The following is a 12,695-nucleotide window of genomic DNA, read 5'->3' as shown; positions in this document are numbered from 1 at the left end:
ACGCAACATACTTATAGCTGTTTTGCCATCGGCTATTACAGAGCATCTTCCTGGCATCCCATTGGCTAAGAGGGACCTCTACCGTATGCGTCTATGTGTAGATAGATAAATAGATAGACGTGTCTATGCAGCGCCCTCGTCATTTGCCCCTCGGGCCATGAGGCGTTCCGATATTTTTACGTAAATGTGAATCACCCAGAACAAGTGTTCATCAGTTGGGAGATCGCTCACTATGCTGATGTTTGGACATTTTTGAAGGACTGCTAAAAGCCGACAAAAGCAAACGTCCTTGGATCAGTTCTTTCCAAAACGCCAGGCAAAAGGAGAGAGAACATGAACTAAAGAGTGCAAAAAACAATGAGGACGCAGTTAAAAGTTAAATGACCATCATTTATTCTTTGTTTTTTACATTATGCACAACTCTCATTGATTTTGCAATAATCTAACTAATCTAATGTATTTGTTACATAATTTGATGCATCAAAAAACTAATAATTGTTCAATTGAACAATCATTTTTCAAAAAATTACAAAGAAATACATTGAAAACTAATGAGCCAAAGTGGGTGGAATCTAAATAAAGGCATAGCATTTTACAATTCATAAAAAGGGGTGTAATGATAAATCTATTTAATCGATGTGCCTGCCCCGCGAGCCAACTACATTGACGAGTGCTGGACTTGTTTTCTGTCGATGCTGGCTAAACATCGACAGATTTTTATAAGTTACTGAAGTTATTATAAACAGCAACACACAAATACAAAGCAATTTTTATTCTTTAGAAATTATGTTTTTGGGAAGCTGGGATAGATGAGTTGAGATACTAGTATTTTGAGTTACAAGCATGGTCAAGGAACAAATTAAACTTGTATCTCACATTCTGCAGTTATTTGTTTTTGTCTCTCAAAAATAGTTAACTTCATATTAAACCTGGCAGTTGATAATGACTACAGTAAAATGTTTGACTGAGCTTGACTCTGTAACATATCTCTAATTTTGAAAAAAAAAACCCCGTATTTTCTGCACCATAAGGCGCTACGGATTATAAAATGCTCCTTCCATGAAAGGCCTATTTTAAAACTGCATTATAAGGCGCATAGAAGTGATAAAAGTGGCTGTGGTTCCATTTTGTGGTGCTACGCTAAAGGGAAAACCATACAATATAGCTTTATTTATATAGAGCCTTCACAACCGCTGTAGCTGTAACAATGAGAACTGGTCACAAACACGGAAATGAAACATAAATGGAATTACAAAACAATAAATGAAAAGACAAAAGTTATGAAGACAATCGATTCAACAAAAAGGCATACAAACCTCATAGGCTCACATCCATAAGGAGCTAAATAGTATAACTATAATAAGGCTTGCTTGTCTCCTTCTTCCTTCGTTTAGTCAGTAATTAACTATGCTTTTGGTATTATCTTTGTTTCATAATGGCTGCCTATAGCTCACAAAGTAGTAGTCTGAGTGTTGGCGAAAGCACCTGTCAATTAGTGTTCGGCAGAACCCCTTTAGGTTACAATTGGTTCCTGCTAATAATCACCACTAGATGGCATCGGAACACTAACAGGGAAACAACTTAATGGGGAATAGAAAGAGGGTTACAGTCTCTTTATATTAGGCCCATCGGAATATAGGGCGCACTGTCGGCTTTTGAGAAAATTGAATGCTTTTAGGTGTGCCTTATAATGCGGAAAATACGGTACAGAAAAATTGGAGTTGGACCAGTATCCCGGATGATATTGTAGTCGACAAAAGAACTTCAATTTTATCCAAAGCTGTAACTACCTGAATCTGAATCTTTCAAGGCTGTGAATGTCACTCACCTGATCATATTCAGAGGAGGACACAAGGAAAAGGATGGAAGTGACTGAGTCGAAGCATTCAAACCAGCGCCGCCTCTCTGAACGCTGACCCCCTACATCCACCATTTTGAAAGGCACATTTTTAATCTCAAAGTCGTACTCGTGGATGCCCTTGGTGGGCTTTCGGGCCAAGAGGATATCCTGCTGGCTGGGGAGGTAGTCCTGGAAAGGAGAAAACCAAATTCACATTTCCGTGCCCGTCAGTTGCTGTGTAGTCGAGATAAATGCGGTGCCTTCACTTCTTGTGTTGCTTTGTTCATGTCCCCATTTAAAACTCAGCATTCCTGGAATACCACAGAACATAAACAAATGACGGGCTTTTGGAGAGTGCGTGTGTGTATTGCATTCCGGACACGACACAGCATTGGCCAAGATCATACTGATGTGCGGTGTGTGTGTGTGTGTGTGTGTGTGTGTGTGTGTGTGTGTGTGTGTGTGTGTGTGTGTGTGTGTGTGTGTGTGTGTGTGTGTGTGTGCGCGCGTATGTGTGAGCCAGACCAATTCCACATCGATTCTTGCTTTCCAAACCCACTTTCACAGTGCATCACGGCACGCACTGGTCAACATAAGCCACCATTGCATTATGGAAGCTATGGTTGGAGCTTTTGATGAGGCCTCTTCAATCGTTACCTTTAACCTGTGACAAATTTAAATCGAAGTCATTTTACCTTATGCATTTTTTTCACGTCAGGGTCTTTTCTTTACGTCGGGAATGTACGGTGCTTGTAGCAAGTGTTTGAAGTCATAAAAATTATGAATTTCAAGTTGTTAAGCTGTGTGCTATTACTCCATTGTTTCTGACTGTTCAAGTTTGCATCATGGTATCGTTCGCTTAAGTTATATGTTAAGTTCACGTTCAACTGGTCATTCATCAGAAACCGAGCTGCCAACTGGAAAGGAAATGGAAGGAGTGATTAATAATCAAATATGAAGCCACATTTTGAAGTCAGCATTTTGAATTGCTCTTCTTTTTGGCTAACTGTCTTTAGGGGTGTTCACACGGCACACATTTGCATCGGTGCTGCACCGATGTATTTTGTTGCAAAATATCTTACACCGGTGTAAATTTTATGGAGCGTTCGCATGTATAAAGCTGCTGACGAAAGAGAAGCGTGTTAACCCTGGTGCAGCCCCACTTGCATTCACACGGCCGCTTCTGCGGCCGTGCAATACGATGAATGGAATAATATGGAAATAAAACGTGTATGTGTAAAGTGTACTTCCTTTTCCCCGCCTTGTTTGTGACATATCGAAAAACCAGGGTTTATACTTCTCCAGACAAATCAACGCTGTGGTCCAGTGATAATTTTACAGTTTACCACCAGTGAGTCCCAGGGACTCGCTGATCAGAAAAGTATGAGTCCCATTATGCATTGAGAGAGTCCCAAATTTCGAATTCTGAAACGGTCTACTTATTCAATTGCATATGAATAACACAAACAACAACATATACATACAATTATAAACAAATGCTGCAAAAATTTAAATAATTCAGGAGCAGGCCTGAGGATTTCGGAAATTCACGGTAACCGTTTTTCGGTTCCGTCGGATTACCCAATGGGATACCACGGTAACTAATTTTGGGTTCCGTAAACGTTCATCATGGGAACACATTTTTCTATTTTGACTGATATTCATAATCAAAAATTCTGAAACTCAAAAGTATAATGTTTCAAGGGTAAATTATTATTATTATAAATGTTTGAAAACTATGCATTAACAATGAACATTCCATCAGTAGCTGTGCACTCCAGGTTTATTCAATTAAATAAATGGATCAAAATATGTTGTACTCATATGGCATCATGAATACAACATACAACAAAATCTGAGTATTTTTTTCCAATCTCACACTGCAAAGATTAATTTACTGGTAATCATTAATACAGGTAAGTATTGATGTGGCTTGACATCCTCTTCCCAAAATGATGCCATGTGTAATCTACTATCAATTTGACGAAAGACTCTAACACACGTCATCATGAGTTCTACCAACAGTTAACATTAGCATTACTACACGTTGTGACAAATGTTTTATTCCTAAAGTTACCATGGTACAACCAGTAAATTACAGAATAACCAATCCTGTTTCATAATATTTTTCATAGCGATTAGCCTATACAGTGATCCCTCGCTATTTCGCGGTTCGTTTATCACGGCTTCAATGCATCACAGATTTTTTTCAAACATATTCCTAAAAAAAATATTTTAAAACAATTTTTTTTGAAGTCCGCAAAAAGTCCGTAAACGGTCCGTGAGAAGCAGTGAAAGTCAGCAAAACAACCGTGAGTCACATAGAGCAACATATACAGTTCCGTATTTTCACGACTAAAAGGCGCCATTAAAAGCCTTAAATTTTCTACATAATGGACAGGAGCGTCTAGTGTATGCGCCGAGTTCCAAAGCCTGACTGAGAGCACTTCTGGCCGACACGCTGTTTATACAGAGAAAAGGAGACAGGCATGTGGAAGTCCGCCAATGAGTGAAGGGTGGGCGTGTAAGAGGACGCTAAAGGCACGCCCCTTGCAGGTACCAGTCGCCAATGAGTGAAGGGTGGGCGTGTACGAGGACGCTAAAGGCACATCCCTAGCAGGTACCAGTCGCCAATGAGTGAAGGGTGGGCGTGTAAGAGGACGCAAAAGGCACGTCCCTAGCAGGTACCAGTCGCCAATGAGTGAAGGGTGAGCATGTAAGAGGATGCTAAAGGCACGCCCCTAGCAGGTGCCAGTCGCCAATGAGTGAAGGGTGAGTGTGTAAGAGGACGCAAAAGGCACGTCCCTAGCAGGTACCAGTCGCCAATGAGTGAAGGGTGGGCGTGTAAGAGGACGCTAAAGGCACGCCCCTAGCAGGTGCCAGTCGCCAATGAGCGAAGGGTGAGCGTGTAAGAGGACGCAAAAGGCACGTCCCTAGCAGGTACCAGTCGCCAATGAGTGAAGGGTGAGCATGTAAGAGGACGCTAAAGGCACGCCCCTAGCAGGTGCCAGTCGCCAATGAGTGAAGGGTGAGCGAGTAAGAGGACGCTAAAGGCACGCCCCTAACATGCCGTATGTTTAAGATGGCGTCTGTTTTACCATGCCTGGCTGCGCCCAATAATAGTGCGTTTTGTGTATGTGTCAAATACAGAAATAGCACCCTTTACTGAGACTGCGCCCAACAATACAGTGCGCCGAATGGTCGTGAAAATACGGTACATGTGGGGTGAGGGGGGGGGGGGGGGGACTGAGAAGATGCAAAGCAATTTTGATTGGCTGTGCATCTTCTTTCTGTTTTATGTGGGTTACTCTTTGATCTTTAATCGGTGGCTAAGTGTTGTTTACGATGCGTGCTAGTGTGTGCTTTTGTGTGTGTGTGTGTGTGCACGCGCATGTGCGTGCATGTGGCATGCCGTGGTAGAGAGAGAGAGAGAGAGAGCGAGAGACAGACAGAGAGGAGGCTTATAAGAACAAAAGCAGGTCTCTTCCATCCTTAATTGTCTAATCATCTTTAATTGACGAATCATAAACACGGCTGTTGTCTGCTGCACAGCCGAGGGATCGCTAGCCTGCGTGTGTGTGTGTGTGTCGTAGATTTTTTGTTTTGTTTTGTTTTGACTGAGAAATTTCCTTGCGTCCCAAAAACGCACATTATTTGGAACTGTGCGTCCCGCGGGAAAATTGTGCGTCTAGGACGCGGGACGCAGAGGTAACGAGATGGCTGTGGTCTATCAGACACCGTAAAGGGATGAGAGAGAGAATGGAAAGATGACTGAAGTACAACAGAGCATGAAAGCAACGCATTCTACGATTCATTCGGGCAACAAATCGACGACATCGTGTCATTCATGGCCATGTGGACGGTCGCCATGGCGTCACCAAACGCCGAGAATACCCGTATGTAATCAACTCTTCTCACGCGTAGTGAGTCTACCCGTGGAGCGTTCACACCTCCCATTTTATATCGGTGCTGCCCCGCAAACTTGCATTTACTCCGGAGTAAATTTTTAAACCACCCCCTAAGCAGGGTTAAATTTGCTCCAGCTTAAGCTGTTTTCAGGGGCTACAGCAGTATAACTTTGTACGTGTGAACGCTCTACGGGGGCAGCACCGGTGCTACACCAGAGTAAAAGTTGCCGTGTGAACACCCCTTTAGTACATTTCCATCATGAGGCCTTGATTTGACACAATGCGGCTTTTGTGGATTCCAATGCATATCGAGCCCTATTTACAGTACTATTTTTAGCCCCACCCCACCAAGTTTCCAAGAAGGTGAAGTACAACTAGATGGAGACAGGATTAGTCACAAAGAATCTCACAGTAGGGCAACATTCTACTCTTCTGTGTGAGCTTTAATTGTTCACTGATATATATATATATATATATATATATATATATATATTGCAAATCCAGGTTTCTTTGTTTTTGTATGTTGAAAATGTCACTAAAGAATAATAAGTACAATACAATTCAATCCCAGCAGTCCCATTTTTCCAATGTTGAGGTTCCGGTCACATTGGTACATGTCGGTACACCTGCGGGGTGGGGGTCAGGAAACACTGCAGCCCAATTAGTGAACAGAATGTGAAGAAATCAAATTTTAAGACTGAATTATGATGGAAGGAGGATTCAAAGACATTTAACTGGTTTTAGCACGCTGCAATGGATCATGACATGTCTTTGGATTTGATGACAAATAACAGTCGCTTTTGTTCTGTGATATTCTGTGTAACACAGAGAAGCTAAACACAACATTGGTCGAAAAGAAAGCATGACTGGAAATTTCTTGGCCCAAAAAAATTGTGATGAACTGCACAAAAACCTAGTGCTTAGTGCAAATGTCACTTTCTTTTGGTTGATTAAATAACTGATAGATATAATTTGACAGCCAATTGACTTATAACAACCTCAGAAATAAGCAATAAAGTGTAATCAATAAAAATGGCCTCTTCTTTACTTTGAGGTAATTTGTGACTGACCACAACCACACGTTTTTGAGTGTGATTGAAAATCAAAAAGCATTTGTTCTGCACTTCCGTTTGGTTTGAGCGCCATCTTTGGGTGATTTAAGAGCCAATGTCATGACAACGATACAAGTGCATTTTTTTCCCGAACATTATCATGCTATTTTTCAGAATCTGTGTTACTGTGTACAGTAGAACTCCTCTACAATGAAATCATGTTTGCAGCCAGAAATATTTCACAACAGGGGACTTTTCACTACAGCAAATTTGATCTCAGACATAAGCACACACGCACACGCACACACACAAAACATATATGTGTACTCTTTATTTTTATTCCAATCGTGCATAAGTATGAGCATACATTTATTTGATTTTGTTTAACATTAACATACATTTGTTTTATATTACAGTAGAACTCCTCTACATTGAAATTTTATCTCAGACGAAAACACACACACAAAACATATGTCTACTTTTTATTTTTATTCCAATAGTGCATAAGTATGAGCATACACCTATTTGATTTTGAGCAAGACGTCTCTGATCCACTGGTGAAAGGAGACATGAGGGGTGTTCACACGGCAAGATTTGGTCCGGTGCTACACCGGGACTGCCCCATTAGTGTTCACACGTGCAAATTAGCTCCGCCCTAGCCCCGGAAAACAGCTTACACCGGAGCAAATTTGATCCACCTCAAGGAGGTGGTTTAAAAATTTGCTCCAGAGCAAATGCTCGTTTGCGAAGCAGCACCGATATGAATTTGCACGTGTGAACGCAACTGGGTTAAATTTGCTCCAGAGCAAATGCTTGTGAAGAGTTGATTACGCACGGCGAGAATGCGTTGCTTTCGTGCTCTGTTGGACTTCCGTCATGTGTTTGTTTAATAACGACACAAGACTTGGCTGGTAATATCTTTCCTTTTGTAGGAGACTGGACTGTCTCGGAGTTGTTTGTGTAGTTTATTCCTTTGTTGTGTGTTCACAACCCCCCGCACCCCATATAATTTATTTTGTGATTTCCTCTCTTGATTTTCTGTTTGGCGCATTACGTGTTTGCTTTTCTGAGTGTCATTGAAGTCATCGTTGATTTACGTTTTCGGGGGCGGTCACTCTCAAGCAGAAGGCACGGAGACCGAGAAGGAGAAGGACGTGCCTGTAGAGTAGTCGCTTGAGTTGTGTATACGTTTTAAAAAGAACCAACACGACAGCTCATTTGTTTACTGTCATTTTGCTCCGCTGCAGAAACTGCCGTGTGAACGCAAGTGGGGCTGCACCGACGCTGTGCCGGTGCTGATACACTCAGCGGCTTTGTACGTGTGAACGCTCCACACGATTCTCTCCTGTTTCATCTCAAACTGCTTTAAACAACAAAGCGTATGAGGTGAAAAGTGGTTAGGACTGCACGACTGTCCATGTTTTATATTCTGTGTTGTTTAATATTTTACTTTATGTTAACTGTTTTGTTAAGCGCTTTGTTACAGCTGCTGCTGTTGTGAAAGCGCTATATAAATCAGGATGTATTGTATTTGTTTAACACTAGTGAAATTTCTAACCACGTGCGAACAATAACAAATACTTCCTGTAGTACTGCGCATGTGTAAGCCAGTGTGGTGATTGCTGTTGCCGTTTCCTAGCTAAGCAGTGGCTGTGGCTGTAGCTGTAGCAGGGTGAAGTTGGATTAGACTTTTGCGGTAGGCTTGTTTTCGTTGTAGTGAACCTCATTGTGAGGCAAGTGTGGAGAAAAGGATTTCGTATTACGCAAAGGGGGGCTTTTCATTGTAGGGGGAAGCAGAAAAGAGGAAATGGCTTTAATGCATGAAGATTTTTACACACTAGGGGGTAATTTCGCACATGTAGGTTTCTTTGTAGAGGGGTTTTACTGTTAGGGCGGCACTGGAAAGTGGCATCCATTTGAGAGACTTCTGAGACTTACCGACTGTCCGAGTTTTTCCAAATTGTCCAGGAAATACCTGACGGACTCCCCCTGAGACAGAGAGAAAAAGAGGGCGTGAAAAACTAATTGTCTTTCCTGAAAATTTTCACAATTTACCATCGGTTTTATATTTATCCATCCATCCATTTTCCGAACCGCTTGATCCTTACTAGGGTCGCGGGGGGTGCTGGAGCCTATCCCAGCCGTCTTCGGGCAGTAGGCGGGGGACACCCTGAATCAGTTGCCAGCCAATCGCAGGTTTTATATTTACACACAACATATATTTGTTGTAGTATAATTTGCTTGGTTATACAGAAGACAAACATATTTCTGCTTAATAATGAACAACCAACTGGTTTTCATTTTTTGGATTATATTTGTCAAATTCAAGGCCCGGGGGCCAGATGTGGCCCGCCACATCATTTTAAGTGGCCCGCGAAAGCAAGTCAAAGATGACAACTTCCATGATGTTTTCGAAAATCTCGACCAAATTTTCAAATTTCATATGCAATAAATCAGTGACATATTGTAACCATTTTCTTGTTACCAAACCCCTCATTACAGTTACTGAAACAATAATTGAACAAAACATTATTGTTGACTTCTTGATAAAGTTTCAGTCATCACGGCCCTCCAAGGTAAACAATCATTTTAACGTGGCCTGCGACAAAAATGAGCTTGACACCCCTGTTTTAGATTATCAACAAGTGATCAGCAGGAAAGGTGACTGTCATACTGTTATTTAAGTCTATTAAACTGGCTTTGATCCGACGGAACTCGCTGATTTGCTTGCTTGGCAAGCTAGTCTCCAACGTTGGCACCGGTGCTAAACGCTGACAACAGGCGCTGTACAATACAGAGTCAGCATAATTATTATTATTATTTTTTTAATGGGGCTTAATTTAACTGAATACGACATTGTGGTATTGACGTCAATAGGAGATGAGTCAAGTCATCTGTTACGCACAACAACTTCAAAATAAAGTCAGCCGGGGACAACTTCAAAATAATTGTGTGCCGAGGCATTGATGTGAATATACTATTTGGTCGGGTGCTACTGGCACGCACAACATGAATAAGCACAAGATCTTGTACTGATTGATTTAGTCTGCACCAGATTCTTTTGTTCACAGCTGTACAACTGAACCGCTCCAAGGGGTGGGGAAACAAACAAGACTTCAATTAACCCTTTCAGGGACACCGGTTACTACAGTGGACAGTTTATCATGTTTTCAGGTTACAGGGGAGATGAAAGGGTTAAACTGAACTAGATCTTGTTTAGAGTCACTAATGGTGTAGTACACTCACCTAAGTTGTGTGTGGGGAGCGTGGGGTTGGTTCCGATTCTGTGAATGGGGGTGGCGTGAATGTTTTTTTGTCACTATATGTGCCCTGCAACTGACTGGTGACCAGTTCAGGGTGTAGTCGGCCTTTGGCCTGAAGTCAGCTCGGATAGGCTCAAGCAACCCCCCGCCACTCTGTACAGGATAAGCGGTGTTGAAAATGGATGGACAGATGGAAGGATAAAGGTCTTGTTTAGTGCAGCACAGTGGGCGGATGTTCAACTCATCCGCCTCACAGTGCAGAAGTCATGGGTCCGATTCCGGGCACCGGCCTTCCTTTGTGGAGTTTGCATGGTCCCCCCCGTGCCTGTGTTTTCTCTTGGGTGTTTAGGTTTCCTCATGCATTCCAAAAACATGCGTGGTATGTAAATTGAGCACTCTCAATTAAACCTAGATATGACTGCCAGTTCAGGGTGTATACCGCCTAAGTCAGCAAGGATAGGCTCCAGCACGCCCACGCCCATCATGAGGATAAAGCGTTGATGCTCAATTTTCTATTGTGCAAAAACTGATTCCAGGTTGTATTATGATGTACAATTTGTGAAACAAAACAGGAGAGCACTTGTTACCCGACACATTTACGGGCTGAGTTGAGTCACAGAAAAAGAGGAGCAATATGCTCCAGTGGCAGCGAGCATTTGGACCAGTGGCTCTGCCTGATGAAGTCATGGTATGGGAAGAGTGACAGAAAGCAGAAAAATAAGGCTCCCTTTCAACTGCTTTCCTGTGTGCATCTCTGTTTGCATAGCAGCTGCAGCTCTGCTCCATCAAATGTCAGGATGAGGCTTTCTCTGTTACTGTCAAAGCTTGTCTGTACACTCCAAAGACCCCCAAAGCACATCTAAAAGTAAGCCATTCAGAATCAATTCTTGATGATATACCTTCCAACACTGAGTTTATGTGCCAATGACATGTAAAGCTTGGCTGGGTGATGATCTGCCATTTTCAAGTGATGCCATCAGGCCCGAGTTTTTTTTTTTTTAACAGCACAGCACTGAGTTCATACGGCTGTAGCAGGAACGGAAATACAAACCCTATGGGCAAGTTGCAGCTCTGCCATTTTAAAGACGAGACAGTTTTGTTCCTTACAATCTGGCATTTTCTAAATTTTAAGACTGGACCAGTACAGCCCCATGAATAAACTGTAAATTTTGTCTACTTACCAATTGGAATTCTCTGCGGCGGTCATAGGCATTCTGGATTCCCTGGTCAGTCCACAGGGCCCGGATCGATGGCAGGTAATGCTGAAAAACTTTGGGCTGCACCATACCATGGCCGTGGGCCATCATAGACCGGGTGTCAAACGCCATCAACATATCACCATGACGCTGATTGGACAAGTTTCCCCATGGGATGTGAAGCTTCTCTCGAGCATCCACTAAGACTCGAATACCTGCAATGAGAAAACACTTATTTTAATTCTCATTACATTTGGCATCACATGCTATGACAAGTAGTGCAGTGAAAATGCGTGTATAACAAACTGACGGACATTACAAATACAGTGAAACCTCGGCTCTATTTATGAACGATTCGGTTTACACAAAAAATGTATGACCAGTAGAACTCCTCTACAACGAAATCATGCTTGCACCCAGATTTTTTTCACAACAGGGGACTTTTCATGAAAGCAAATTTTATCTTAGACGTAAACACAAACACACACACAAAACGTATACAGGTAAGTGTACTCTTTATTTTTATTCCAATAGTGCATAAGTATGAGAGCATACACTTAGTTGACACTTCATATTGCCAACGTAGAAAGAAAAAAGATTACGATCAGCATTCACTTTTCACTGACACTGACATCAATTTCTTGCATAATGTCTTTTACTTTGCTTCCTCCATCTTTCATCTTTATGACTTTTATCCTGTCTTCAAGTGTTAAATCTTTTCTTTTGTGAACTCCTTGTGATGAGCCTTGGTCTGCAAAGGTCCGTTTTGTAGCCATTTTAAACCAAGCAATGTAACGTTCGTGCTGTGTCTGAAACTACTCGTGAAATATCTAACCACGTGCTAACAATAACAAATGCTTCCTGTACTACTGCACATGTGTAAACCAGTGTGATGGTTGCTGTTGCCGTTTCCTAGCAAACCAGTAGCAGTGGCTGTGGCAGGCTGAGGTTGGATTAGACTTTTGCGGGAGGCTTGTTTTCATCGTAGGGAACCTTGTGAGGCAAGGGTGGAGAAAAGGATTTCGTATTACGCAACGGTGGGACTTTTCGTTGTAGGGGGAAGCAGAAAAGAGGGAATGGCTTTAATGCATGAAGATTGTTTCACACTAGGGTGTATTTTCGCACATGTAGGTTTCGTTGTAGAGGAGTTTCACTGGAGTATATATATTTTTTCTGGGCAGACAAGTGAATGACTCTGTGTTGTGCTTGTTCTCGCAGTGCGTAACCATCACTGGCTCTGTGCCGAACTCTTGGCTGTAAACGGAAAACTATTTGTATCCTTATGTGACTAGGGCAGTTGCATATGTTGGCGGATGTTCTGCCTCCGCATCCTCGATCAACCAATCACAAATGATTGACGTGAAGCAAATGTAGTCATACTATCTTCAGTATGCATGTTATTGAATTGTTGGGTATGTAATTAAACAACGAATGGT

At 42.1% G+C, this 12,695-nt stretch overlaps 1 protein-coding gene across 1 annotated transcript in view; it reads right to left on the bottom strand.

Annotated features, from left to right (window-relative positions):
* gna13b (guanine nucleotide binding protein (G protein), alpha 13b) overlaps positions 1–12,695 on the bottom strand; it is a 28,776-nt gene that overhangs the window by 7,183 nt on the left and 8,898 nt on the right. Inside the window, exons 2-4 of the mRNA XM_086132343.1 lie at positions 11,245–11,474; positions 8,739–8,789; positions 1,829–2,029 (exon numbers count right to left, since the gene is read on the bottom strand). Coding sequence (XP_085988469.1) covers positions 1,829–2,029; positions 8,739–8,789; positions 11,245–11,474 — 482 coding nt within the window. The remainder of the gene's footprint in view (positions 1–1,828; positions 2,030–8,738; positions 8,790–11,244; positions 11,475–12,695) is intronic.

Source organism: Hippocampus guttulatus, chromosome 16 (assembly GCF_054856545.1).
Source record: "Hippocampus guttulatus isolate MCC_2025c chromosome 16, RoL_Hgut_1.0, whole genome shotgun sequence".
Taxonomy (NCBI): domain Eukaryota; kingdom Metazoa; phylum Chordata; class Actinopteri; order Syngnathiformes; family Syngnathidae; genus Hippocampus; species Hippocampus guttulatus.
This window is presented reverse-complemented; position numbering and strand designations above follow the sequence as displayed.